The sequence below is a fragment of the Amphibalanus amphitrite genome, unplaced genomic scaffold, assembly GCF_019059575.1.
Source record: "Amphibalanus amphitrite isolate SeventyFive unplaced genomic scaffold, NRLGWU_Aamphi_draft 001589F_arrow, whole genome shotgun sequence".
In the NCBI taxonomy this organism is placed as follows: domain Eukaryota; kingdom Metazoa; phylum Arthropoda; class Thecostraca; order Balanomorpha; family Balanidae; genus Amphibalanus; species Amphibalanus amphitrite.
In genome coordinates, this window is record NW_024883082.1 from 37,531 (window position 1) to 63,475 (window position 25,945).

At 47.0% G+C, this 25,945-nt stretch overlaps 2 protein-coding genes across 3 annotated transcripts in view; one reads left to right on the forward strand and one right to left on the reverse strand.

The window, feature by feature from the left end:
• LOC122374030 (queuine tRNA-ribosyltransferase catalytic subunit 1-like) overlaps positions 1-25,945 on the reverse strand; it is a gene marked incomplete at its 5' end in the record, with an annotated part of 111,749 nt that overhangs the window by 19,502 nt on the left and 66,302 nt on the right. The gene's annotated exons all lie outside the window — the stretch shown is intronic.
• Positions 19,033-24,639, forward strand: LOC122374029. Of its 2 annotated transcripts, XM_043352535.1 has the most exons (6): positions 19,033-19,169; positions 21,046-21,182; positions 21,463-21,616; positions 22,210-22,261; positions 22,676-22,760; positions 23,749-24,639. In XM_043352535.1, exons 1-6 carry the CDS (start codon positions 19,165-19,167, stop codon positions 24,105-24,107), a joined length of 792 nt encoding a protein of 263 aa, XP_043208470.1. In that variant the 5' UTR covers positions 19,033-19,164; the 3' UTR covers positions 24,108-24,639. The 2 variants fall into 2 exon arrangements, 1 of the variants encoding a protein (XP_043208470.1); XR_006255139.1 differs by lacking the exon at positions 22,210-22,261 and having other exon boundaries at positions 19,048-19,169.

Genomic DNA, 25,945 nt, shown 5'->3' on the forward strand with positions numbered 1-25,945 from the left:
GGAGACCTGTAAGAGCCCCACAGCGGTCTCCGAACGCCACCACGGAGGCTTGTTTGGCCGCGCTGAACTATGATGGCCCTGACGATGACCTCTGAAGCCCCTTACAACTACTTTTGAGGGCCCTTACGATGACGTTTAGTGTCTATTGCAGGCTCGAAGGGACTACTGACTCGTTCAGGCGATTCACGTGCCCATTTATGTCACTTATAGTGCAGGGGGGCATCTTCCCAACGCCAGGGGGCGTCTTTCCCACCCTGTGGAGTAAGATGCCCCCTTTCACTTCTTCAAGAAAATGCTTAATAGCATAAAAGCTATCATATTTCAGGCACGAAAGTGTGTTATTTTTTTTGGAGAAAAATGATGTCGGCTTCCGTTGAAACTCCAAGTTTTTGCTTTCCGATCGTCATTTTCGAATAATATATGAGATTGTAAAACCCTGGGCATCTTACCCCACTCTCCCCTATCATCTTTGCAGTTCACGTCGATGTTTGAAATGCCTGAAGATTAATTTTTTTTCGAAAAAACACATCCTTTTCCATCGTGCACCACAGGTGCAGAAACAACACTACCCACAAATCACACACAAATTACAGTCTAACAAGTCTAACACCAACACGGTCAAATTCAACACCCAGCGCACCGACTCGCTCTATCGTCTGGAGGAAGATAGGCCCCTCTTGCACGGAGACACAAGTCAAAATCGTTTTCAAGTGATGCTAAATGGTCCGCACTCCGCACTCCGCAGACCATCAATATCGAATATGAATCTCAATCTAAATACGTTACCAAGTTTATAGACATATTCGTCCAAGGAGACTGCGAATTCGGGATTAGTCCCCGTGCAGGAGGGGCAATAGCGTCGCCACGGGGGGGGGCAAGCGGGGCAGCTTGCTCCCCCCAACCTCGGACCGGGCACCCCCTGAGATCGATACAGATCCGATAAGATTTTGGAGTCGGGGAAAAATGGGGGTACCTTTCTGAGAATGCCTGTGAGGTCAGACTCTGTTGGAGCGTGCAGTTCAAACCAAAGTCAGAGTCGCAGTCGCCAAAATCTTCAAGACTCCGACTCCAGACTCGGAATGTCAATGCCATGATTCATGCCATGTTCCTAGTTGGTTCTTTATTACATTTTGTAGCTGATTTTCATAAATTTTGGAGTGCTGACACATAATTTTCGTTCAAAGCGTGACACGAAATCTTCGGGGCCTTTCTCAACTCTCGTCAAATGTCTGCGACAGGCACAAGTACCGTTCAAGTGCCGCAGGGCTCATGAGCCTGCTTTTCACACAGGCTCCTAAGGAGCTCCACAGTCCACTGAGCTCTAAGAAGCTTTCGGAGGGCCCAAGCCGGCCTCTGAGAGTCCCACTGGTGTCCATGTTCTCTAGAGGGCCCATACTGATACAGGGATCTTTGAGGACATTATACATACTTAGACCTCTGAAGGGCCACACGAATCTTTGAGGATGCCTTCGAAAATTTCTGAACACCTCAACTGGCCTATGATAGTTCAGCCGAACTTTTGAGGCGACAGACTTTACTAACCCAAACCCGGCATCTCAGTTGGGGGAACTACGAGGAGCCAAACAAAAAATGGATTAGCCAATCAGCGGCTGGAGTGGGCAGGGCTATGACCATATATGGTCATAAAATCAGACAACTTCATCTTTTCAATGCATTCTAGCATTCAAATGAAAAAATAAGGCATAAGAATGTTTTTTAACCACACAAGGCCCACACTCACTCGGTGCACAAGTAACTGGCGGCTCTAAATCGCAGAATTACAACACAAGGTCAATCAGTGATTGGCAAATATGGCGGATTGAAACAGACGCGCCAAAAATGTAAGCAGTACCGTAAAGTGGGGCTATTTGAGACAGTGGGGCTATTTGAGACAGTAAGGTAATGGTATAGTAAAATCGCTGTAAAATGAAAACCGTTTGATGTTTTTTCGTCATTTTTGCTTAGGCTGATGTAGAACTGAACAATGAATGCTCTGAATAACCTTTTTGAAAATTTCGAAAAGTTCTGAGAGAAATTTGCAATAAAATACGAAATACAGAAAAACGCACAATTTAAGTTGCTCGAAAAGGACCCCTACCTGCAGCTTAAAAAAGTTGAAGTTTTAACAGCTTCGCCACTGTATCTATCGTTACTACCTTTTTGCTTATAGCCTAAGCACATTTTTCATGAAAATATTATATATCGTTAACGGTACTGCCGATTGCGTAACCCATTGTCTCAGAATCCCGATGATGCCCACCTGGTCAAACCTCAACGGATATGGCAAATAGCTGATGACAAGATATCTTGGCTCGCTACGCGTCGCGTTGGCCATAAAATGATTAAGGAGAAAATTTGGGACCGATTGGTGTTAGTACCGTGTTGATCGGACGTCTGAAGCGTAGATATTCGCGAAAAACTTGTTGAACTTGCCAGAATACCTGCCAGCTTGCTGTATCACCTGCTACTTGGTAATGTACTGAAATGCTGCCAAAGTACTTGGTATTTGCTTGCCTAAATACCGTAAAGAACTTGTTCTAAAATACTTGGTATTTACTTGCCTAAATACCGCGAAAAACTTGTTACTTTCTGACGTGTAAATCAGACGACCAATGAGTCTTTAAATTTGCCTTGGTCTCAGATCGACTTGCTGAAATTTCAATGAAATGCTTGCAATTTGGGTCGAGTTTCCTTCTAATTTGAAATGTGTTTCACCTACCTATGATTGCCCACTCGTTTTTCGCGTCCTACCTATGCCACGGTTATACCTACTTTTACGCTCCGAGCCGGTGGGCATGGTTATAATGGAATACCCTGCACGGTGAACAGCTTGCGAGTTTTACAGCGGTGCGATTGCTGGGGCTTATCGCTGACTGAAAAGGGTAAATACAGTAAATACAGATGGCTGTGTTGGATCCCTTTGCTATACGCCCTCATTCGCCGCTAAAAATCTGGCTTTACCCTCATTATTATTCAAGTTATTCAACTTTTCTTAGATTCGCATGGTTAGTGACGACGCGCGTGGCGATATCCCTCTGGCGGCCGCAGGTGGAACTACCGCACACGGCGGCTCTGGCCGGCCGACTACGCAGGTGGCAGCACCTGCCCCGACTGGGCATTTACATACGGCGGCCCCGGCCGGCCGCCGGCTGCCGGGATCTCCGGAACGGGGCGGTAGCCCGCTCATCTTCGCACGCGCATTCAGCGGCGGCTTGTCGATTTTTCGAGTGTCGGCTGCCGATCTCCCGAGAGCCGGCCACCTGTCAGCCGCCGCTCGGCTCTGTGTTAAGCACATGGGGACGGCGAATTTCTCCCGGAGGGAAGCACCTCGCTCACAAAAGCACGTGAATCAGCCGCATTCCTGTGTCTGAAGCCAATGCTTAAGAGATATGTTGGTGCGGGGGTATCTCGCAGGCCCTAAGAGAAAAAGCTCGCTGCAAAAACTGAGCACTTGAAAAAACCCGCAAACCCACGCAAATAGAATAGTTATACAAGATATCTTGGCTCGCTACGCGTCGCGTTGGCCATAAAATGATTAAGGAGAACATTTGGGACCGATTGGTGTTAGTACCGTGTTGATCGGACGTCTAGAAGCGTAGATATTCGCGAAAAACTTGTTGAACTTGCCAGAATACCTGCCAGCTTGCTGTATCACCTGCTACTTGGTAATGTACTGAAATGCTGCCAAAGTACTTGGTATTTGCTTGCCTAAATACCGTAAAGAACTTGTTCTAAAATACTTGGTATTTACTTGCCTAAATACCGCGAAAAACTTGTTACTTTCTGACGTGTAAATCAGACGACCAATGAGTCTTTAAATATGCCTTGGTCTCAGATCGACTTGCTGAAATTTCAATGAAATGCTTGCAATTTGAGTCGAGTTTCCTTCTAATTTGAAATGTGTTTCACCTACCTATGATTGCCCACTCGTTTTTCGCGTCCTACCTATGCTGCGGTTATACCTACTTTTACGCTCCGAGCCGGTGGGTGGTTATAATGGAATACCCTGCACGGTGAACAGCTTGCGAGTTTTACAGCGGTGCGATTGCTGGGGCTTATCGCTGACTGAAAAGGGTAAATACAGTAAATACAGATGGCTGTGTTGGATCCCTTTGCTATACGCCCTCATTCGCCGCTAAAATTCTGGCTTTACCCTCATTATTATTCAAGTTATTCAACTTTTCTTAGATTCGCATGGTTAGTGACGACGCGCGTGGCGATATCCCTCTGGCGGCCGCAGGTGGAACTACCGCACACGGCGGCTCTGGCCGGCCGACTACGCAGGTGGCAGCACCTGCCCCGACTGGGCATTTACATACGGCGGCCCCGGCCGGCCGCCGGCTGCCGGGATCTCCGGAACGGGGCGGTAGCCCGCTCATCTTCGCACGCGCATTCAGCGGCGGCTTGTCGATTTTTCGAGTGTCGGCTGCCGATCTCCCGAGAGCCGGCCACCTGTCAGCCGCCGCTCGGCTCTGTGTTAAGCACATGGGGACGGCGAATTTCTCCCGGAGGGAAGCACCTCGCTCACAAAAGCACGTGAATCAGCCGCATTCCTGTGTCTGAAGCCAATGCTTAAGAGATATGTTGGTGCGGGGGTATCTCGCAGGCCCTAAGAGAAAAAGCTCGCTGCAAAAACTGAGCACTTGAAAAAACCCGCAAACCCACGCAAATAGAATAGTTATATAACGGTGATGCGATGCACCCGAGAAGACTTACCGCCATCTACCTGAAGTGCATCGACCGTTCGACATGAGCAACACCGGTGAATCGGTCGTGGTCATAAACATGGGTGTAACTATTGTATACTTGTATTGGGCAAAGAGGCCCCTTAGAAAAATAACAGGTCCCTTGGACAAATAGGAGGCCCCCTGGACAAATAGGGGACCTCTTGAACAAATAGGAGGCTCAATGGACAAGTAGGAGCTAGAGGCCCTCTGTACGAATAGGAGGCCCCCTGGACAAATAGAAGGCTCCCTTAATAAAAAGGAGTCCCTTCAAAAAAAGGAGGCCCCGGGACTAGTAGGAGACCCTTGGACAAATTGGAGGCCCCTGCACAAATATGAGACCCCTAGTCGAATAAAAGACCCCTGGATAAATAGGAGTCCCCTGGACAAATAGGAGGCCCCTGAACACGTAGGAGGCCCCCTAGATAAAGAGGAAGCCCCCTGGAAAATAGAAGCCCCCTGGATAAATAGGGGACCTTCTGGAGAAACAGGAGGCCTCCTGGTCAAATAGGAGGCCCCATAGACGAATAGGAGGCCACTTGGACAAATAGGAGGCGCCGTTAACCAATAGGAGGCCCCCTAGACAAACAGGAGGCCCTCTGTAACAGTAGGAGGCTCTCTGTACGTACAAGAGACCGGCGCTCGACCTGTACAGGGTGTCTCATAAGTTCGTTCTCACATTATATTTGCATGTGAAACAGAGTACATTGCGTTTTGATATATTTATGACCCCTCAATGTGCTCCCCATTTAATAGGCAAACACATGAACACATGCTGCGGCATGCCAACCGGCATGTTTGGCTGCATAGCAGGCTTAAAGTTAACCCAGACTGACTTGACATGCGCCGTGAGCTCCTCGAGGCTGGAACAGCGATACGCTTCGACGAGCCTGAATTTCAGCATAACCAGCAAATTTTTATGAAATTTTGATCCGATGAGTTGCCTGGCATGTGATCTTGCCACAAATGCCTGTCACAGTCTCCTTGCACCGCTTTTAAGTTTTGCTTGACCTGTGCACTGATGCACTGTCTTGCCTGAAGATGGGCCTACGACATCTCGGATGCCATTTTCTCCTCTATAAAGGTGTTCATACTCGCGGTTCGAGTTCAGTTTGAGGGCTGAAACTCCTAGATGTTCTTGGAAAAGCATTATGCTTCCCAAAGCTGTTTCTTGGACACCAATGGCAACCTGGTCAGCGTCTGGACGCCTATAACCACACAATACCCCACAATACCTTGGCCTTCCGCATAGGAAAATAACGGGACGAAACGGAAGCCTCCTCCTTCGCCCTTATGGGGTTGTTTTCGGGTTTGGACGGGTGTTTCATCTCGAACGTGGACTAGTTAGTCCAGATGACCTGGTTGATGTCCTCAGCCCTTTAGTTTTTTTTAGCCTCAGGCATAACGAAACTCATATTTGGCCATTTTAAAACGTTTTTGATTGTTTTGAGCCCTCCGGCAAGCAAAGCTTAAGTCACCTTGAGTTATGTACCCCGAAAGAACACTCTTAGACAGCTGGTTATCCATCCTGAAAAGTCTGCTTACCAACTTTCTAACCCTTTGACCTTTTTGATGGCCACTTTGGCGCCACACAGTTTCGGCCACATGGCTCACTCCTGAGAGCTGACAAAAACGAGGATAAACTTGCAATGATTGACTCCCGACAAATCATCGGTGTCACTTGCTGTCTGTGCGTCCAGTTAGCGACGGACATTGTCTACAGACTGGTAGGCCTCAATCACCCTCAATCGTCGCGAATGGTCACGTGCTGACTAAATACCGAGACGTACCCGTATTGGAGACTTCTATGTTGCGGCGTTAGCCGTCTGTGTAGGAAACGGGCTCTCTAGCAAAAACTATTTTGTCTACAGAAATTAGTTACTGTGGAGCATATTTCTGCCAGCCCTGGCAACCACGTAAGCTCAGTAACGAACCAATTTCAGCGTGCCTTTAAGCAAGAGAGCCTAAAAACGTAAAATTTAGGTGAGAACGAACTTATGGGACACCCTGTAGAAGCTTAGCTGTATGTACACGGAGGCTCTCTGTGCAAGTAGTCGAAATAGGAGGCTCTCTGTACTGTACCTACAATTACAAATAAGAGGCCCCCTGGGCAACTTAGATGCAACACAAATCGGAGGTCACCTACAAAAAAGCGGGACTCTGTTGGAATACCTGATTTAATAAATTATTTTTCTGATATTCAAATTACTTAGGTAATCCTCGTCCGCACATGGGGGGGGGGGCAGTGGTTGCCACCCCCCCCCGCCCTAGGTAGTTTTTTCTGCTCTGCACTAAACATTTTGATTGCTAGAAGTCGGATGTTTCGTATTGCTGCTGCTCTATCCTTTTTTAGCGTCCACTGAAAATTTCAAGTTTCTGTGGTTTTTGGTTTCGGAGATATGACCTTATTCTTCAGGTAATGTCATAACCCAAATGACAAATACCCAATATCTTGCGTTGGCGTTGGGTCTTGTGAGCTTTTGACACCTTGATTTCGGCCTTTTTTGTCAGTCTTACCTCCCACCTATCATGGAACATGTTGTTCAATGATGTAGAGATGCCAGGGTGGTCAAGGTCAACCTAGGTCGTCTAAAAATATTGCGTTTTAGGCAAGCTGAATTTACTTTCGTGAAGTTTCTTTGACTGTATTTTTGGTAAAAGCTTCTCAGTTTATGATCTCATGTAATATGCACACATTCACAATCGGTGCACAGTGCACACATCAGTATACACACAGACACACACAGACATACAAACACATGTCATTGACCTTGCGCTAATTTGACCTGAAATGACCACAGCCAGCAAAAACCTAGTCGGATAGTGTGACAAAGAGGTTCTAGCTGGCTTGGCACCACAATACGGCAGCGTCATCGGTATATGATGAGCAGCGCACGTGATATTCCAACGGGCAACGATGACCCCAAACAGCAACATTCTTTAGTTTGACCTGACCTGGAAGGTCAATGACTGACCTGATGAGGTAAAATTGGTATCATTGGATTCGTCTCTTCCCAAAGAATCTGTTGCTCTTGACCGCAAGGCTTAAAATCTTGTAAGAAAAAATTGTGGTGATGTCGAATAAGATACCTACACAGTACACAAGCAGCGGGCCAACCCATCATATACCGATGACGCTGCCGTATTAGTGCCAAGCCAGCTAGAACAGCTCTTTGTCACACTATCCGACTAATTTGCTGGCTGTGGTCATTTCAGTGTTTTGGTGTTTGTATGTCTGCGTATGTCTGTGTATGTACTGATGTGTGCACAGATCGGTTTGTGTGTCCCTATTACACTTGATCATGAACTGAGAAGTTTTTACTAAACATACAGTCAAAGAAACTTCACGAAAAGTAAATTCAGCTTGCCTAAAGCGCAATAATTTTAGATAACCTAGGTTGACCTTGACCCTGACCCTGACATCTGTACTAGAGTTGCAAAGTTTTCCCAATGGGCTGCTACCGGCACCGCCCCGCCCCACAAAAATTTTCTGGGATACCGGCATGCTACCACGCCCCAAGCAAAAAAAACCGCCAAATTACCGGCATACCAAAAAACCTGCATTCTTGATTCTGGCTAACCCCTACATGACATGCCACATTTTGGCAATTTCAGTAACCGCTCCACCCAGCAGCCACCCATTGTCCAACCAAAATTACCAGCAGCCTGATGTTGGCTGAGTTCGCCCCACAAATACCACAATTTTGAAACTCAATTCCAGTCTACAGCTGATAAAATATCACCTGTAATCAAAAAGGTATTGCCTACAAAAAGCATTAACACAGTCATCAAAAAAGCCAAGACAAAAAGAACTTGAAATACTTAAATGTGTTTCTGAAGACTGCACAGTGAGCAGCAATCACATTTACCACAAGCGTTCTTATTTTCCACATTCTCCTAAAATGTTGCAGGTACCAACCAAATCATGAACTATAGATAGTCACAAATCACAATATAAAAAACTACAGATTCGGCCATGTTCCTAACTGAGGAAGCGAGATCAACATCAGCTTTTTCCTATCCGCCAAGGCCATCCTATCCGCCATGGCTTGCTGGCTCGTGAGTAAGATACGAATCGTGTAAAAATATGTGTTAATAACTCACTTGTCCTGAGAAGTCAACAAATAGTATGTAGGTATAAAAACAATAAATATCCTCCCCCATCTCAAACGCGGGAACAAACACAAAGTTAATATCAAGGATTTCGATTTTCGAAACAGATGCGCCATAACACAGTTTTTAACCAGCTGATTAAAACACTGCAAAAAAGGTTTTAGGACTGCAAACTTCTGCCTCGTGAATGATATTATTGATAAAAATCATCCAACACGATATTGAATTCCAATGAAATCAACACTGTGAGTGTTATTCACTACAAGAAAATTGATTTCTCTTGAGTGATTCAACCAAAAGGGCATATGAATAAATATTACGTCATCAGCTTACATCCTTTCTTTAGGGGACAGACTCAACAGAGGATCTTAAAAGTCAATCCTTGGTTGCCTTTGCGCCACATTGCGCCACTTTTGTATTCATTTCGTCTGCATGTTGTGTTTTCTTGTAAAGATAAGACAAAATGCCAGTTTAATTCATTTCAATTTCATTTTGGGACCAAAGTTAGGCTCAGGGCTACCTAAAACCTGCCTTTTCAGCCGGATTTTCAGTGTCAAATTCTTTGTAGAGTATCTCAGACCACATCTCTTAAGGCCAGTTTCCAAACAATGTGTTTTGTGTTGTTTTGATTCTGCCTTTTGCCTAGGGAATGTTGCCATGAACAATGAACATTTATTTATTTTAGTTATTGTATTATGTCTATTACCAACCAAACATGACACATGACTTACTAATTGGTTGTGTTTTTGCAACATGAACGAGTATTCTTTGTCTTCCTTTAATAGACCACAGTAGATTCTTGACAATTCTAATTTTAGAACCAAACCTGTGGAATGCTGAGGTTCATGTGTTACCCCTGTCCCCTACCCTTAGCAATGGAACTTCTACCACAAAATGTATTTTGCAGTGGCTCAGATTGCTGTTATTACAATTCAATAGCCTCTTAGTGTCCAAAGTTTGAATCATATGCTGATAATTTTTGTGTGTGCAAAATCAAAAATACCGGCATGCTACCGGCAAGACATGCCAGACACCACGAAAAAAACCTGCGGTAGTGAAAAATTACCGGCATGCCGGTAGTGCGGTAGGGAAATTTTGCAACTCTAATCTGTACATCGCAGAACAACATGTTCAATGATAGGTGGGGGGTAAGACTGGCAAAAAAAAGCCGAAATCAGCGTGTCAAAAGCTCACAAGGCCCATAGCCATCGCAAGATATTGGGTATTCGTCATTTAGGACATGACATGACCTGAAGAACAAGGTCATATCTCCAAACCCAAAAGCCACAGAAACTTGAAATTTTCAATGGACGCTGAGAAAAGATAGAAAAGTAGCTATACAAAAAAAAAAATCAGGCTTCTAGCTTTAAAAATGTTAAGTGAATAGCAGAAAAACTAACTTGGGGGTGGCGACCCTCCCCCCAGGTGCGGGCGAAGGTTAACCCTCGCCGGCCGAGGGGGGGGGGGCGGGTGCCGCCCCCCCCCCCATAGGGTTTTTTTCGCGATAGCTCCGAACACGCTGGCGATAGAGAGCTGAAACTTGGCATACCTGACCTTTGATCCAAGCCGGATCTTTTGACACCAACCGCATTTTTGGGTCAGGTCAGGTCACTGACCTATGATGTCATAAGTGAACCTCTGCACGGTCTTCAGATGTCGCAACTTCGCAACGCCCTCACTGCCAGAGGAGATGTCACAGGGAATTGAAACTTGCAGGATCTAGTATCCATTATGAGTCCCACAACTTGTATATCTCGGATTTTTCCTAAAGGTCATATGAGGTCAGGTCATTTTCGTGACCTCACCATTATACATAAGTCAATGGGGAAAAATGAAAACTGCTATTCTGGCGCCGGGAACGATCTCCAACTATCTCAAGCACACAGAATCGTGATTTTATGCACTCCTTGCAAGGTTAGATGCGTCACTTTTGCAATGTTGACCTTGCGTGACGTCATTTATGACGTCATCAAGGTCATATTAGTTTTTCGTCAATAACTCTTGATCAAATTGAGCTAGCGAGTCGGGAAAGCCACCAATGGACTCAGGAAGACCTGCCGAATCGAATGATATGCGACATGACCTCTTTCGACCAGCTTCGTGACCTGGGGGTGCTGACCTGACCTTGACCTGAGGTCAACACCCCAAGTTGACCTGACCCGGACAAAAAGTATATCATTCGACGCACCTGAGCGAGACGAACACGATGCTGCCAAAATCGGCGCTCTGCGGCCGTTTTTTTGCGAAGTTATTCACCAAAAACTGAACCGTACCTTGGGGCACTTGACCTGACCTCAGAGGTCACCGGTTGACCTAGGACCTTAAAATCGGGTACCAATCTCTGCGTCTCGTAACGGCGCACACGCTCGTTTTTTCCGCGACGCGCTAGCTCCACCAGGGGCGAAACGGCGAGGGGGGGGGTCGTACCCGCCCCCCCCCCCTCGGCCGGCGCGTATGTAGAAAACCAATAGGTCCGGCGAGGGTTTACCCTCACAGTTCACATTTTCTGGGGTCGGCTTACGGCTAGATTCCTTGCGCAATGCTGTGCCGTTAATTTTTTTTCTATAATAAAGGCATGGTGTTTTATTGTCAAAAGTGAAAAAGCCAGAAATTTTCGTCGATTTCGGATGCCGCGGGGGATATTTACATACAATGTCACCCTGCTGGCCTGGATCCACCAGTAGGGCCAGGTGACCTACCATTTCTTTATCAGTATTCAAAAAAAAAAAAAAAATCATGGCATCAGAGCCGTGACGAAAACTAAGTGGCCTAAATCCGATGAGAAAACTGGATTTGGGGGTACCCCAGGTTTGGCTTCTGAGCCTCTGGTCGCCCAATGAAAATTTCTTAGGGGAGGCCCTGGCGTGGTTCGTAAATTACCGCTTCCGCAATTGGAGGCCCCTAATTGCTTGGAGGCCCCCACTAAATGGAGGCCCCCTTGGACGTGGACGCGATACCGCAAGTACCGGCTTGTTATACCGTTTTTCACCCTTAGTAGCGGGGGCTGCATTTATGCCCATATATGGTCATCAAAAGTCCATTTATTGACCAATCAATTTTTTTGATTTTCGCCTCGTAGTTTCCCCAACTGATCTGAGGGGTCACAACTCACGTGTCCCTCTGAGGGCCGCAACACATGTTTCTTATGTCCCTACTAACGTAGGGTCCTTAAGGATTCGACACAGACCCCGACGGTTCACACTGTTATTCGAGGGCTCCAGGCTCACCCTGGGCCTAGTCTCTTAGCACCCGCCGCCCACACTGGTTTCTGAAAGCTCGTGTGCCCTAAAGGGCTTTCCGGGCCAACCTTAGGCTCGGAAAGCCCTAAAGCACCACATACACGTAAGTATTTGGGGTGACCCACGCCGATCTCCGGGATCCTAAGCAGGCTTCTGAGAGTCCACACTGACCATGAGTGGCCTGAAATGGCCTGGAAGTCGCAATCCTATCTCTAAGGGATCCCTTGCCGCTATGCCGTGTGTAACTTTTGGTTCCGTTAAATATTTTTGGTCGCGTTTGCAGCGCTTCCCTTCACTCAAAAAACCAGAAAATTTTTGTTCACACTCGAGTGAACAAAACACTTCTTCTCACTGCAGCAAGGATGAATGATGTACTTCCGATTCACACTTCCGACATTCTCTCTCAGTCTCCGCCGAATGCCCAATTCTTAGCTACAATCGGCGGCTGGGAAAAGCCCAATGCATTTCACGTAAAACCTCGGCATGCATGCGTGAATGGAGGTTTTAGCGAGGTAATCCGATTCAAATGGAGCGTTTTTCACCTTCTTCTGGGTAATGATCATGAGCGACGAGAGTCTGCACAGGGGCCCTCTGCAGTGCGTCGGCAATCGCAGCCACTGTGATTCTAACGGTCGTTTTTGTCCAGAAATTTCAAAATATTGTTTTTTTTTTGTAATAAAATACATGCTATAGCTAGAGGGAAAACTTTGTCACCATCGGATTCCTCGCACCATTGCGCGTCGAATGATATGTAAAACGAGTGAGTAACGGCTGGGGAAAGGCAAGATTGAACACAAAACTTGATTTTGCCCCCCCCCCCCCCAACCGAAAATGTCAGGCGACACCTATGAGGAGGGGCATATCTTCATCGACGATGGATTGCAAGGCCCTATATAATGGATTGGGTCCAGGGGCGGATCTAGGATTTCGATAGGGTGGGGGCAGTCAAGCACAGGGGCGGCACATTTTCCGCCTAAGGGGGCGGCATTTATAGGGTCTGTTCCAGTCCAGTGGAAAAAAAAAACGAGCTTGACGGCCGTCACGAGACGCAGCGATTGATATTCAAATTTAGGGTCTCAGGTCAACTGGTGACCTCTGGTCAGGTAAATTACCCTAAAGTCGGGTTTTTGTTTTTGGCAAATAATTTTGCAAACAAATGGCCATAGAGCAAAAATTTAGGCATAATCGTATTCCTCTCAAGCTGCGTCGAATGTTGTGGGTACTTTTTGTTCGGTAAAGGTCACAATCAAGATTGACACAAAGGTCGTCAGGTCAAGCCCCCTCAAGACACTGTTCGGACTAGGCCAGGTTGCATATCAATCGATTTGGAAGCTCATTGCAATCACAATGGTGCCTTTCCCGACTCTAGCTTAATTTGGTCGAAAGTTATTAACGAAAAACGATTATGACCCAAAGGAACGTCCCCTGTGACGTTCTCTGTGGCGTCATACAAGTAGGTACAAAATGCCAAAACAAGGCACGGAATCCTTTGACGAGCGTATGAAAACACATTTATTTGCGTCTTCGGGCGGATTATGTAACAACTATATGTTCCAAAAAGAGCAAGTTCAGTACTTCCCCCATAGGTTTATAATGGGGGAGGTCAGGTGACTGACCTGACCCAAGATGAATTGTACGAACAATCCAAGATATACTAAGTATGAGTACCCGGGAGCTTGTTACTTTCTGAAAGTGTCATCATCCTCGCCGACACTTTGCCTGGCGTTGGCGGCGTTGCGAAGTTGCAACATTTTTTTGACAGTGCAGACTGCAAAGTGCAGAGGTTTACTTATAACCTTTAGAGGTTTATGCATCGGTCAGTGACCTGACCATAGTTGGAGAATTGTACTGAACTGTGCTGTGGGTGCACGAGCTCTCCCAATTCCACGCCGGCTTGGCTTTGGAGCCGCAACAGACTGTGGAGGTCAAGGTCGCCGCTAGGGCGGCGGCGGATTTGCTGCGCCCGAGCACCCACCGTTCGGCACAATTATCCACCTATGGACCTGAACTAACCTGGAAATGAATCAGGTGTCATAAGGTCTGGTTTGGATGGGGGCTCACGAAAGCCAAGTTTCAGCTCTCTATCGAAAACGGCTCCGGAGCAGTCACGAAAAAAATCGTAAGGGGTGCCCCCCCCCCTCCTCCCTCGGCCCGCGAGGGTTAAAGGTAGTGTGCCACCTTTCAAAGATTTCCCATTTTATTTTTCCTAGGATAAGAAGCTTCTGTTTTTACCTAATATCACAAAAATTAAAAAATGGGCCTGGAATAGTGCTTTTTTCGCCGAAAAGTTTATCGGTTTTTCGATATGTATAACAACTGTAGTGGGCTGACCTGCAAACAGGCGTCGGCAACAATCGCGAATGCGGCGCACATGTGACAATAAGCAAAGGTCATTATAGAGTTACGACGTACGGGAATGAGTTATCAGCTGTCTAATTACGGAGCGAGCGAAGCGAGCGTAGTCTTTCCTTAGATTAAAGGCGGCCGCACACTAGGCCATTCGGCGGGCGACATTCCGCAAAAACGCAATTCCGTGGCGACATTACGCTTTCGTGGACGCCGAATCAACTGCCGAAACGACAAAATTATCAGCCGACCGCTGCCAGCTAGCTGTCCGCGGGTAGAGTGCGCATGCGCGCGAACAGCCGCGGAGTTGCGGAAAAAGCTGGACCGGTTCAGCTTTTTCCGCGGCGACGCCGCGGACACCCGAAATTGTGGAACTTGAAACTCACCAACTATTGATGGAGCAGCCGAGAAATAGACTTCACTTGATAAAAAATCGTAGCGGCACTTCTTTCCCCATTGATTAAATGGTTTTTATACACTTCATTGGTTATTCCAATAATGGGTTACTATGTGCCTCTCCACAATTGTCTTTAGGTTTCTTGCATTTGTCGACAAACACGGTTGTTTACATTAATCACGAGCTTTATTTTTTGCAGCTTCCTCCAGAAATTATGTCAAATTAATAGATATTCAAAACTTATTCTTTGGAGCGCTCTTGCGAGGAACATTATGAATATTAGAGAGAGAAAATATATGAAAAAATGACCTCTCCTCGACATTTAAAATTATTTGAATGGCCAAATATTTTTGTATTGATATTTCGACCAACAGGTCTTCTTCAGAATAAGACAATGTACACAATTGTACGAGAACGAGAATACAATTGTATTGTATTCTCGTTCTCGTACAATTGTGTACATTGTCTTATTCTGAAGAAGACCTGTTGGTCGAAATATCAATACAGAAATATTTGGCCATTCAAATAATTTTAAATGTCGAGGAGAGGTCATTTTTCATATATTTTCTCTCTCTGATATTCAAAACTTTATTGTACAGAAATATAGCATAATCGCATTAAATAAGCAAATATTGTATTTGCTTAAATGTATTTAGTTTGCATTCGTTTATATTTATCATAAAATGTTTCACATAAAGTTCCTGAAAATACTAAGTAGAAAATCGCACCGCCGAATGGTCCTGTAAACTGCTGAAAACAAGCGGGCGACATTCCGCTTTTGCGGAATCTCGCCCGCCGAATGGCCCAGTGTGCGGCCGCCTTAACGGAAATTTCTGAGTATGAGCGGCCGGCCGGCCGGCCGGCCGGCCGTGGTCACGCTTTTGCGAGGCTTATATCTCAGCAATCACTTGACCGATTTACACGCGGTAATTTTTGTAGGGTAGCTTCATTCCTTCTACCAAGTATTGGACTATTCCCGATGCATGTGGGTGACCCCTTATGCACGTGCCACGTGCAAAACGAAGAGGTGTCACTTTTGTCATTGTTGCAATATCTCGGTAACTACTTGGCCGATTGCGCTGAAAGTTGGCATGTAGGTAGGCACCCACTATGCAATGCATATCCATGTGCCAGTGCTGCACGTGCGCACGTGCAGGGGTCGTTTCCAGATCTCGAGAACGGCTCGACCGATTGCGCTCAAATTTGGTACACGGTTAGGGACCAGTTAGTAGGGTGCCGTGCAAAAGTCAGTTGGGACCCATTTTGCACGTGCGCACGTGCAGGGTGCCGCTTCCAGATCTCGAGAACGGCTGGGCCGATTGTGCTCAAATTTGGCACATCGCTAGAGACCGGTTAGTAGGGTGCCGTGCACAAGTCAGCTGGAGGTACCCCCTCGTAATTTCGCACGTGCAAGGCCCACCCTCTCGCTCGCTCCGTTAGTCGCCCCAAAAGGCGTTATACTGGTCGTAGACAACACAATGTCGCAGGGGTGGAGCTTCCTATTCACTTAGTGGGGCGCCTGCCCCACCAACTTGCCAATTTGCCCCACCAATAAGCGTTTTGCCCCACCAACATAAGCCGATTTGCAGGACTTTACTGCTTAGCAAACCTATGTTTTTCGCATTAAGGAGCTTTGAAATATCTGTGTACCTAATGCAAAATATTATCTCTGTAATGAAAAGAATTGATTCATTGTTGAATTTTATCTAACTTAACAATCGGACATTGTAGGTTTGACAACTTTTTGCCCCACCAACTTTCCTGGAAAAGCTCCACCCATGCAATGTCGAATTTAAACTGTAAGCCTGTAGGTATTGGTATTGTTTCTTTAATTCGGCTGTCGAACATTAATTTATGGTTTGAAATAGTAAAATAATTGATATGAAACAGCCGTCTCTTAAGTTATGACCCTATCTCACCACATGAAAGTGGCAGAAATGACAATGATCAGCTGACGCATTTTTCTTGGCCGAAGTCAGAGCGCGCGGCCACCACCACCGCACCACAAAGTATGAGCAGAAGCCATCTGCGGTAGACCGCGCCCAAAGCCGGGGCCCCGGTAACGTGAGGTAGCCGAGTCGAGGCAGCGTGCGCTGACCCAAGCCGGGGCCGCGGCTTTGGGCGCGGTCTACCGCATCCCCGGGCAGCCCCGGGCTATCACATGACACCGGGAGGACGCGCGGCCCCGGCTTGGGTCAGCGCACGCTGCCCCGACTCGGCTACCTCACGTTACCGGGGCCCTGGCTTTGGGCGCGGTCTACCGCACCACCTAACAGGCGTGTTCGAAACCGCAGGAGATGATGATGAACGGGTTTATCGAATCTTGATTGGATGAGCCTATCGGTAATAGCGATTTCAGTGTGTGCATTTATTGTTCATAGTGGTGTGAAATGTGGTTGGGGTACGACCGACAACCCGTCGGGGCGAATTTCGCACTGGGGTACTCAAAATTTGAAAAATTTAAGACGTTTCCATGAGTTTTGAAGGTATGGATAAGTTCTAAAAATCCGGTTCTCCTTATCTGGGCCATTAACTCCATACGGTCCAGGAAAGCTGGCACACTACCTTTACGAAGGGGGTAAACTGGCTTCAGGGGCGTCGCTACGAGTTCAGAGGGAGCTACTTTCATTTCAGAGGGCGGCACTGTATCTCAGGGTCTTGGCTAATGAATTTCGACTAAGGGGCAAACCAGACCTCAGAAGCCAGAATGACACCACGTAACATACATATACCGTATACGCCGCATGTAACATGCACAGGCTATAGGATACAAAATTTCTGCCCAAACATAAGTATTCGTACACCTACTTCTACCGAGGGGTTAAGACTTAAGAGGCCAGCGTAAGGCGCTCGAAGGCCCAGGACGAGCCCTCGGAGGCTAGCATGGGACACTCAGAGGCCGCTTTGGGGACCCTAAAAGGCCAAATGTGAGGGGGGCGTGTGGCGTTAAAAAGCCCGCACGTAGGCCTTGTAAGACCAACGGGGTAGGGCCTTCTGAGGCCATATAGGGCCCTATGATGACAATTTGGGCCCTCTTAGGCCATGGGCCTGGTGCCTTCTTTGGTCGGTGTGGGGCCCTCTGTGGACAGCGTTGGACACTCTGAGGCCAGCGTGGGGCCCTCTGCCTTCTGAGAACTGAGATTGGTGCTGACTGCTGAGTCCTCAGAAGCCAGCGCGGGGTCTTCATAGACTGGTGCTGGGCCATCAGAGGCCACATTGAAGGCCTCGACAGGCAGAATTCAGCACTTATGCATGATTGGGCCTTAGAGGTCGGACTGAGGCCCTGGAGGGCGACATGGAGCCATCAGAGGAATTCATAGCCCGAGTTGGACCCTCCTAAAGCTTAGGGTATCAGCCCTCAACCAGCGCAAGACTCTGTGCAGATCGATATCTGCTCTTTGAGGCTGACGTGGGGCTCTCGGGGACCATCTTGAGCCCTCAAGGATCTAAGACCGGAGATAGGTTCTACAGGGTCCGATGTGGAGCCTCCAAAGCCTGTGCAGGGTCCTCAGAGGTCGACGACATGGAGCTCTTAGAGACCGACCTATGACCAGCGTGACCTCTCAGTGACCAGCGTGGCCTCTACCGGTCTGTGCAGGAGCCTGTAGAAGTCACAAGAAAGATCACCAAAGGCACCAAAAAATTCAACAATAACTTTAAAAGAAGACATAGTAGAGTGATGAAAGAGTGTATTATGTAATGCCTTCAGCCCAACAACACAGATCAGTTTATGTACAGCATGACCTTTTTCGGTTAGAGCATGCAACTGACTATAGGTCATACTATAGATAATTTAACGCCTCTCGATACGAGAGCCACAATTACGGTAAAAACTGTGCCTACCATACGTGGAGTGAGTAGGTAGATATATGCATAGTACGTAAAGAAATGGAACAAATGCTTCTGCAAGATCCGTCTATTTTGGCAGTTTTTGCTCTCAGTGTGGGCCAAATTGTCGAACTGAGCTCGAATCTAAGGACAACGCAGTGGAAGCTTCCAAGGATCTATCAAATGCATTGTTCCGTGACGCTGTAACACTTAAGGCCGCCGTCCACTGGTGCGGAACGCGTGCGGTCCGTACGGAATTTAACACAGAACCCTATGGGCGCATCCGGTCCGTACGGAAATCGTGTGCGCTCCGTCCGGACCGCATCCGAACGGCAATCAGCTGTTGATTTTCCGTCAGCTCTCCGCATGCGTTTCGGATGCGGTTGCTACGGAGACGGAAGAGTGATGTCCGACGCGTTGAACTTTTCCGCATCCGGAACGTCCGGAACAGACGTGGTTTGGGGCCGTGTAGGAGGCAATCATTGTGAACATTGTGAAGAATTGGAACTCGATCATCATGAAGTAAGTAAAAATTGTTTCCTTAGAATGGCAAGAGTATTCGCTGCTGGTTACTTGCAATATTTTATTTGGTAATGAGTGATAGGAAACATTATTTTGGTTGCATGTCACAATTGGTGCATAGAGGATGCTTCTTATGAATTTTTTTTTGGGTAAGCAGAGGGCATTTTGTTTTAATTGTACCACAAACACCACAATAAATATGCTGTTTTATGCATTCCAATGAGCGACAAAAAAAAAACATGCCTGTTAATTAGTAACAGGCAGATAAGTGGTGCATAGAATATCGCACATTACCCTGAATTTCTGGAAGGGGTTCAGGCTGAGAAAGCTAGAGTGCATACATCTATGAAGCATGTTAGGTGCCAGTCATATGATGTACTCATTTTCATTTTTGTAGTTAAAACCATCTGGAAATAGATTTGATGTTAGTTTGAAGGGTACGAGGACTCGCAGTCGCTACTGAGTGCATGGACCCAATATAATTGTTAGTAGGCATACAAAAGGTCTGAATAGGCTGGTAGGTTGCAGGTTAAATTGTAGTGGGTTGTTAGGCCTTATGCTGGAAGGTTTTAGGTTGATAGGTTGTAGGTTCGTAGGTTGAAAGATTTATGCTCGTAGGCTGGTAGGCAAGGTTAGGTCAGGTTAGATTATGCTTATATATTTGCTCGGAGTTCTGACTTTTCCTACACTTTTACCCCCAAGATGTGAGGTAGAAGTAAAGCAGGCATCACACTTGTTTTTTTTTTTGCAACCAAGGTGAGGTGCTATAGGTTGTTCAGTTGTTAGGTTGTAGGTAAGGTTAGGTCGTCAGAGTTGGTTAAGTTTAGTTTGGTTGGCTAGAAAGCAACTCTGGGTATAGCGCCTTTCCTTGGTTGCAAAAAAGTGTGACGCATGCTTTATAACTACCAAGTACCAGATGTGACTTTCGTCCTGTATCAGTAAAGCAGATTCATGGTTGATGAATGATATCCCCGGCAGTTCCACATGTGGTAGAACAATTGGCTGAGCATTGCTGTGCAGTTTCAACTGGGGTTTCCTGAACATACCCTACACAGTACACATAGTCATACAATTCATAGGTATTTAGTCCATTTTGCATGGATAGGTCAAACCAAAATGCAAAGGTACTGAATGGATTTGATTAGGATAATTTTATCAGCTTTGCTTTGCCGACACATACTGTGTAGTTCCTGACAATCACCACCTACTCATGGTGGGTGCCTTCTTCCTGAGCATTTGATAATACTTATTGGTGTGCTGCCAATAGTAGGTATAACATTCCAATTTTGGGAAGGTTTCTAGGCTGTATTCTGTGTCTCTCACACATACCTGGGTCATGGGTGAGGGACACATAATGGGGTAGAATTGAGCACACAATGGCACAAGCATTGTGCCATTTGTGGCAATATCACCACAACCATTAATCCTAGGGCTGTTTGAATTGCCCTTCTGAAGTAGATGTGGTGTGCAGTTTGAAATGTCCTTCTGAAGTAGGTGTGGTACCCAAGGCAGTGTCAGTGTTTTGAGTCAACATGTCATTTACATGTTTTCATGGTGTTTTCATAACATTTTGCTAGGTACCAATTTGTTTTCATCATTGGTTTGGCAAAAAGATGGACCATTCAACACTGCTCGTGCCATGCCTCTCATAATTCCAAAACTTGGGTTTATATGTTTGTGCAACTGCAGCTAAAAGATAACTTTAAACATTAGACTGGTCAACTCTCATCACCATACCAGAAAATTGTAATTTTCCATCACTGCCATGGGTCAAGTCACAGATGAGATTTATTTCCTACCTACATATACCAATATGCATCGTTGTATGTGTTTTTGTCTTTCTTATCTGTAAATGTATCATGTTCTCTTGTTTCAGCATGCCAGGTGACAGTGCACTGGTTTTATTTGTAAAGGAAAACCCGTGCTTGTGGCAGCCCAAACACAAGGACTATTTCAATAAAACTAAAGCCAGAGCATTATGGGAGCGGTGCGCAGCTACTACTGGCCGTGAAGGTTAGAACTGTTTGTGACGTTGCTATTAAGGTCACATTTATGTACATCAGCAAACTGAATAGCTGTACAGCAAACACCACGCATAACATTACAGATCAGGTTTGAAGTGTTGACAGTGATTGGTCACTTAAGTTGTCAGATGTCCGCTTAGCTCTGGCTGGGGCCGCCAGTTAATAAAAAAGTATGATTAACCTTCGTCTTTTGAAACGCCTATCATCCATTGTTCATTCATCACTCGCCATGCTATGTTATGCACCATGCCATATGTCTGTGCTTTCAGGAAATGAGGCGAAGAAGAGATGGCGCAACTTACGGGACTACTATACAAAGAGACGAAAACAGCAACCGAGCGGATCCGCGGGAGCGGTACCGCAGGACATGCCCTCTTGGATGAGAGAGATGGGGTTCCTGGACGACGCCGGTAACCCCAAACCGTGAGTTTTGCTGTATTGGGAACTGTACTAATTACCAATGTGATTCTTCTAGATGGCGTGCCATCGGCACATAGGTGGCAGCACATGACGTTCATATAGCAATCGATGCCTGGCATGGTCATTGGACATGATAATTAGCTTCTCAGCAGCAGGTATAGTGATCGTTAGCGCGGCCGATTCAACCGTGGCGGCGCACGAGGGAGGCCGGCCAGACTTGTTCCTTTCCCCATTCCTAATATCCTGTGTCCCTAAAACGGTCTCATTAGATCATGACTTATGAAACCACACTGACAAAGCATTATAATTGATAACCATGGGATCCTCCGTTCTTCGTTCTTCGTTCTTCCTCATTCATTCAGTCACACCGTTCTGTTGTTGTTTTTTTTTTCACACCGTTTCCGTCGGCTTGTCCAATTGGATGGGCTCAGCCCCGGCGACTGAGTAGGATTCCTGCCCAGACCGATGTCTCCCCCTACTCTTTGCGATCGTCCTGGCTCTGCAATGGTCTCGATGGAGCGCAAGAGCATCACCCAACAAAGCAAAACAAACATCATGCATCCTTCGTGATTATGTTATCATCCTTTCCTTCACAGTGTGCTGACAAACCTGGGTGTTCAACAGTCCTCAACTTCCGATCCGAACGCGGTACGTTTCTGACCTTGGTTTCTTAACTACATGGCTGCAGACTGGTCAAAGAGACCCTGGGAGTGGGGACTGTGTACTATGGTCCCAGCTTTCAGCAGAAGCTGATACTAGAATCTTTCATATCATATCCTCTGGAAAATTTTTGGTCACAATGTGTAGAATTGATGCATGGAGGGGTCCTGAAAGTTTGGTGGCGATATCTCCAGCCGTTTAGGAGATATCGACGGAAAAGGACAGGGGGGCCGTTTCGCCCCCCCCCCCCGACGGGACGCGGGTTAATAATGGAAGTGAAATTCTTGCTTAGTATACAAGTGCAGTTCCTTCGACTTATCTACATGCACATTTTTCTCTCGTCGGAAGGTGCTAAATCTGGTGCTGTTTCTGACCGGTTGTGCTCTCATTTGTTTGTTTTAGTCATTCGACTGGGAGGATCAGTTGGAGATGAGCGAGACGCAGTCATTGTTCGGCGACGATCAGGCTCAGTCCGACGACAGGTCAGGTAGGCAAGTGCAGTGAGGGCGCTGGGTACTTTTATAATGTGCAGTGTGCCGTGCACGAATCTTCAATCGATTTGGTACATTGGTGCAAGGATCTATTTGGCTATTGGTTTGATGAGTCTTGCATTGTTTGCGAGCATTCTTACAACAGGTGAAAAAGTTCATCGCAATGTCACGTGGCGGCAAGCCGCTCTGGGTTCTACTATGGACGTCAAACCCCTTGAGACCCCACTTTTTTTGCGATAATTTTTAAATGCGTGAACTCTCATTGACGATATTCTGGCAATGTGTGTTTTAGAACCTGTCGAAACTGTTATTACTAAGGTATTTTGACGCCAAACGATCATGAAAGAGACTTCTCATTCACTCGTAATGTTAAATTTCACGGAACGAATCTGCTGTTTGGGTAAAGGATACGCGCTCATGGGGTGGAGCCACGTAATGACATCAGCGCTACGCTCCGCCCTACCTCTCCGGCGCTTCTTGCCCGGCGACCGGTCACTCGCTTCTCGCGCTCCGTCCAGGCGTGATGGTGGGCGGTAGCTGGTAGCGGTAGCGGGCGCTGGTAGATGGCATTTAGAGCAGATGGCGCTGGTGGCGGGGCTCGAGTGTGGCCGAACGCAAGCCTCTGCCCGGGCCTGAAATGACCTTAGCATTACGAGTGAATGAGAAGTACCTTTCATTATCGTTTGGTGTCAAAATACTTTTGTAATAAAAGTGTCGGCAGGTTCTGAAACACACATTGCCAGAATATCGTCAACGAGAGTTCACGCATTTAAAAATTATCGCAAAAAAGTGGGGTCTCGAGGGGTTTGACGTCCAATAGTAGGTGTGGTATTAATAACTAAATGAATCTAACAGTTTCAGTACGAGTGAACGACGTGCAATACAAATCGGCATTATCATTTTATAAGCACGAAGCAATAACAGATCACCTATGTGATCCGTCTTGTACGCTTATTGATATTTAGATTGGGGTGTACTTTGCAGTGATGTCTGGTGGCACGGCGCCGCCGTTGCCGCCGGCCTCGCGGCGCAGGTCGACGCCGGTCGGCAGCGCGTCCGGGTCCGCCACTGCCACCCCGTCAGCCGCCCAGCCAGCCGCCCAGCCAGCCGCCCAGCCAGCCACCACTCGCGTGAGCGGGGCCAAGCGGCCCAAGACTGGGGATAAACTAGGGAGGGTTGACGACGCACTTCAGAATTTAGAAAACGCTTTCGCTATTCTGTCCAACCCTAACTTGTCGTTCGGCCAATGGGTTGGTGCAGAAATGGAAGGTGTGCCGGAGCATCGTGTGTTTGCTCTAAAAATAGAAATAATGACCGCTATCATGAAGGCCAAGGAGGAGTGAGACAAAGCCCGTGTCATACAGGGTGGGCCAAAAAATTGTGTCACTTTTCAGCAATAACCTCTCGAAAATGATAAAAGATACGAAGAAGAAACTCACAACTTTAAGAAAATGGTTTAAAAATTATACGACAGCCATTTTATGGACAAGTTTTAATCGAACTGATGTTGCCATAATCATTGTGTCTCTGTGTGTCTTTTATTCGTGTATGTGCTCAAAGTGGGAACCTCCACGCTGAAGGCACATCTGAACGTGCTCCAGGAAGCTGGCGCCCACCCGCTCCGCGGTATCTGTTGGCACTTCCTGGCAGCTTCCTGGAGCACGTTCAGATGTGCCTTCAGCGTGGAGGTTCCCACTTTGAGCACATACACGAATAAAAGACACATCCTTTTTAAATGATGGTGGCAACATCAGTTCCATTGGAACTTGTCCATGAAATGGGCATCATATAATTTGTCAAACGATTTTCTTTAAGTTGTGAAAGTTTCTTCTTCATATTTTTTACCACTTTCGAGAAATTACTGCTGAAAAGTTACACAATTTTTTGGCCCACCCTGTATTTCCCTTATGTCATGAGATTTTGACGATGAATTATGAATTCGAATGACTTTGTCTGTCTGTTTGGTGTCTGACTTTTTGTCCTTAAATTATACTTTGCCCATCCGTCACCTGTGCTGTGATTTTTACGACGATCTTGTGACATTCATTGTAGCATCGTTTTAGGCATCATTCGGTGATTATTTTTCCTATGTAACTATGAGCTTGATGTCCCTCGTAAATGCTTTCCGGGGGTTAGTATTTGTTTTTGACTCGAAATGCTGGTCGCGGATTCATTCCAAGTTGTATGTCTTTCATGTTACCATATGGCTCTAACTCTCCTACATGTGTGACCAGGGATAATGGTATTTTGTTTTTGTTCAGATTTGTCTGTTTGTTTTTATATTTGTACTTGATGCATATTGCATTACGTTGTCATTTGACGTTTGTCAATGTCTGTTAGCCCCAGCTGACGTTCCAATCTTTTACAATATAACACCAATGAGAGTAAACTTGTTATATTTGAAGTGCAGCAGTGGCGCATCTCATATTCAGCTTGCAACATTTCAGCTGACAAGTACGATAATGCCTCAATAACATCTCCTAACCCATGCACGTAGCGTATGAAGCTCACCGCACATGGAACTCTAGTACACACTAGTTCCAAGACACGTGTCACACACTGACACACACCGACATCCGACAGCTTCCTACTCTTGCCAGGGCACGGCTCCCGGGCCCATGAAGAAGTGTGTGAACTGCTGTCGGATCTGCTCCGCCCGGACGGGGTAGTTGTGAGGGTGAGCCGCCAGACGGCCGCGGAGGTCCACCAGCGCGCCGCCCCCGCCACCGTTCGCCTGCTCAGCCTCCGTGCCGTCGACTCGGGGTGGTGCTCCGGCTGCGTCGTCACGGCGCAGGAAGTTGTGCAGGACGCAGATGGTGTAGACCAGCTGGCAGGCGTGGTCCACGGAGACGTTGAGCGGCCGTGTCAGGAGTCGCCACATCTGGGACATGATGCCGAAGGCATTCTCCACCACGCGCCGTTCCCGGGACAGGCGGTAGTTAAAGACCGCCGCTGGCCGGCCGAGCCTGGCCTCGGTGCGGCCTGGGTACGGCCGCATGATGTTAGCGGTGAGAAGGAACGCCTCGTCCGCCACAAACACATGTGGCAGCGTCACCTCCGTGCCCGGGAGCGGCTTGGCTGGTGGCAGGCCGAGCGTCCCGTCCCTCAGCTTCTCAGCCAGGTCGCTGCGGCCGAAAATGCCGCCGTCGGACTCCCTCCCAGCGCTCCCCACCGACACGTA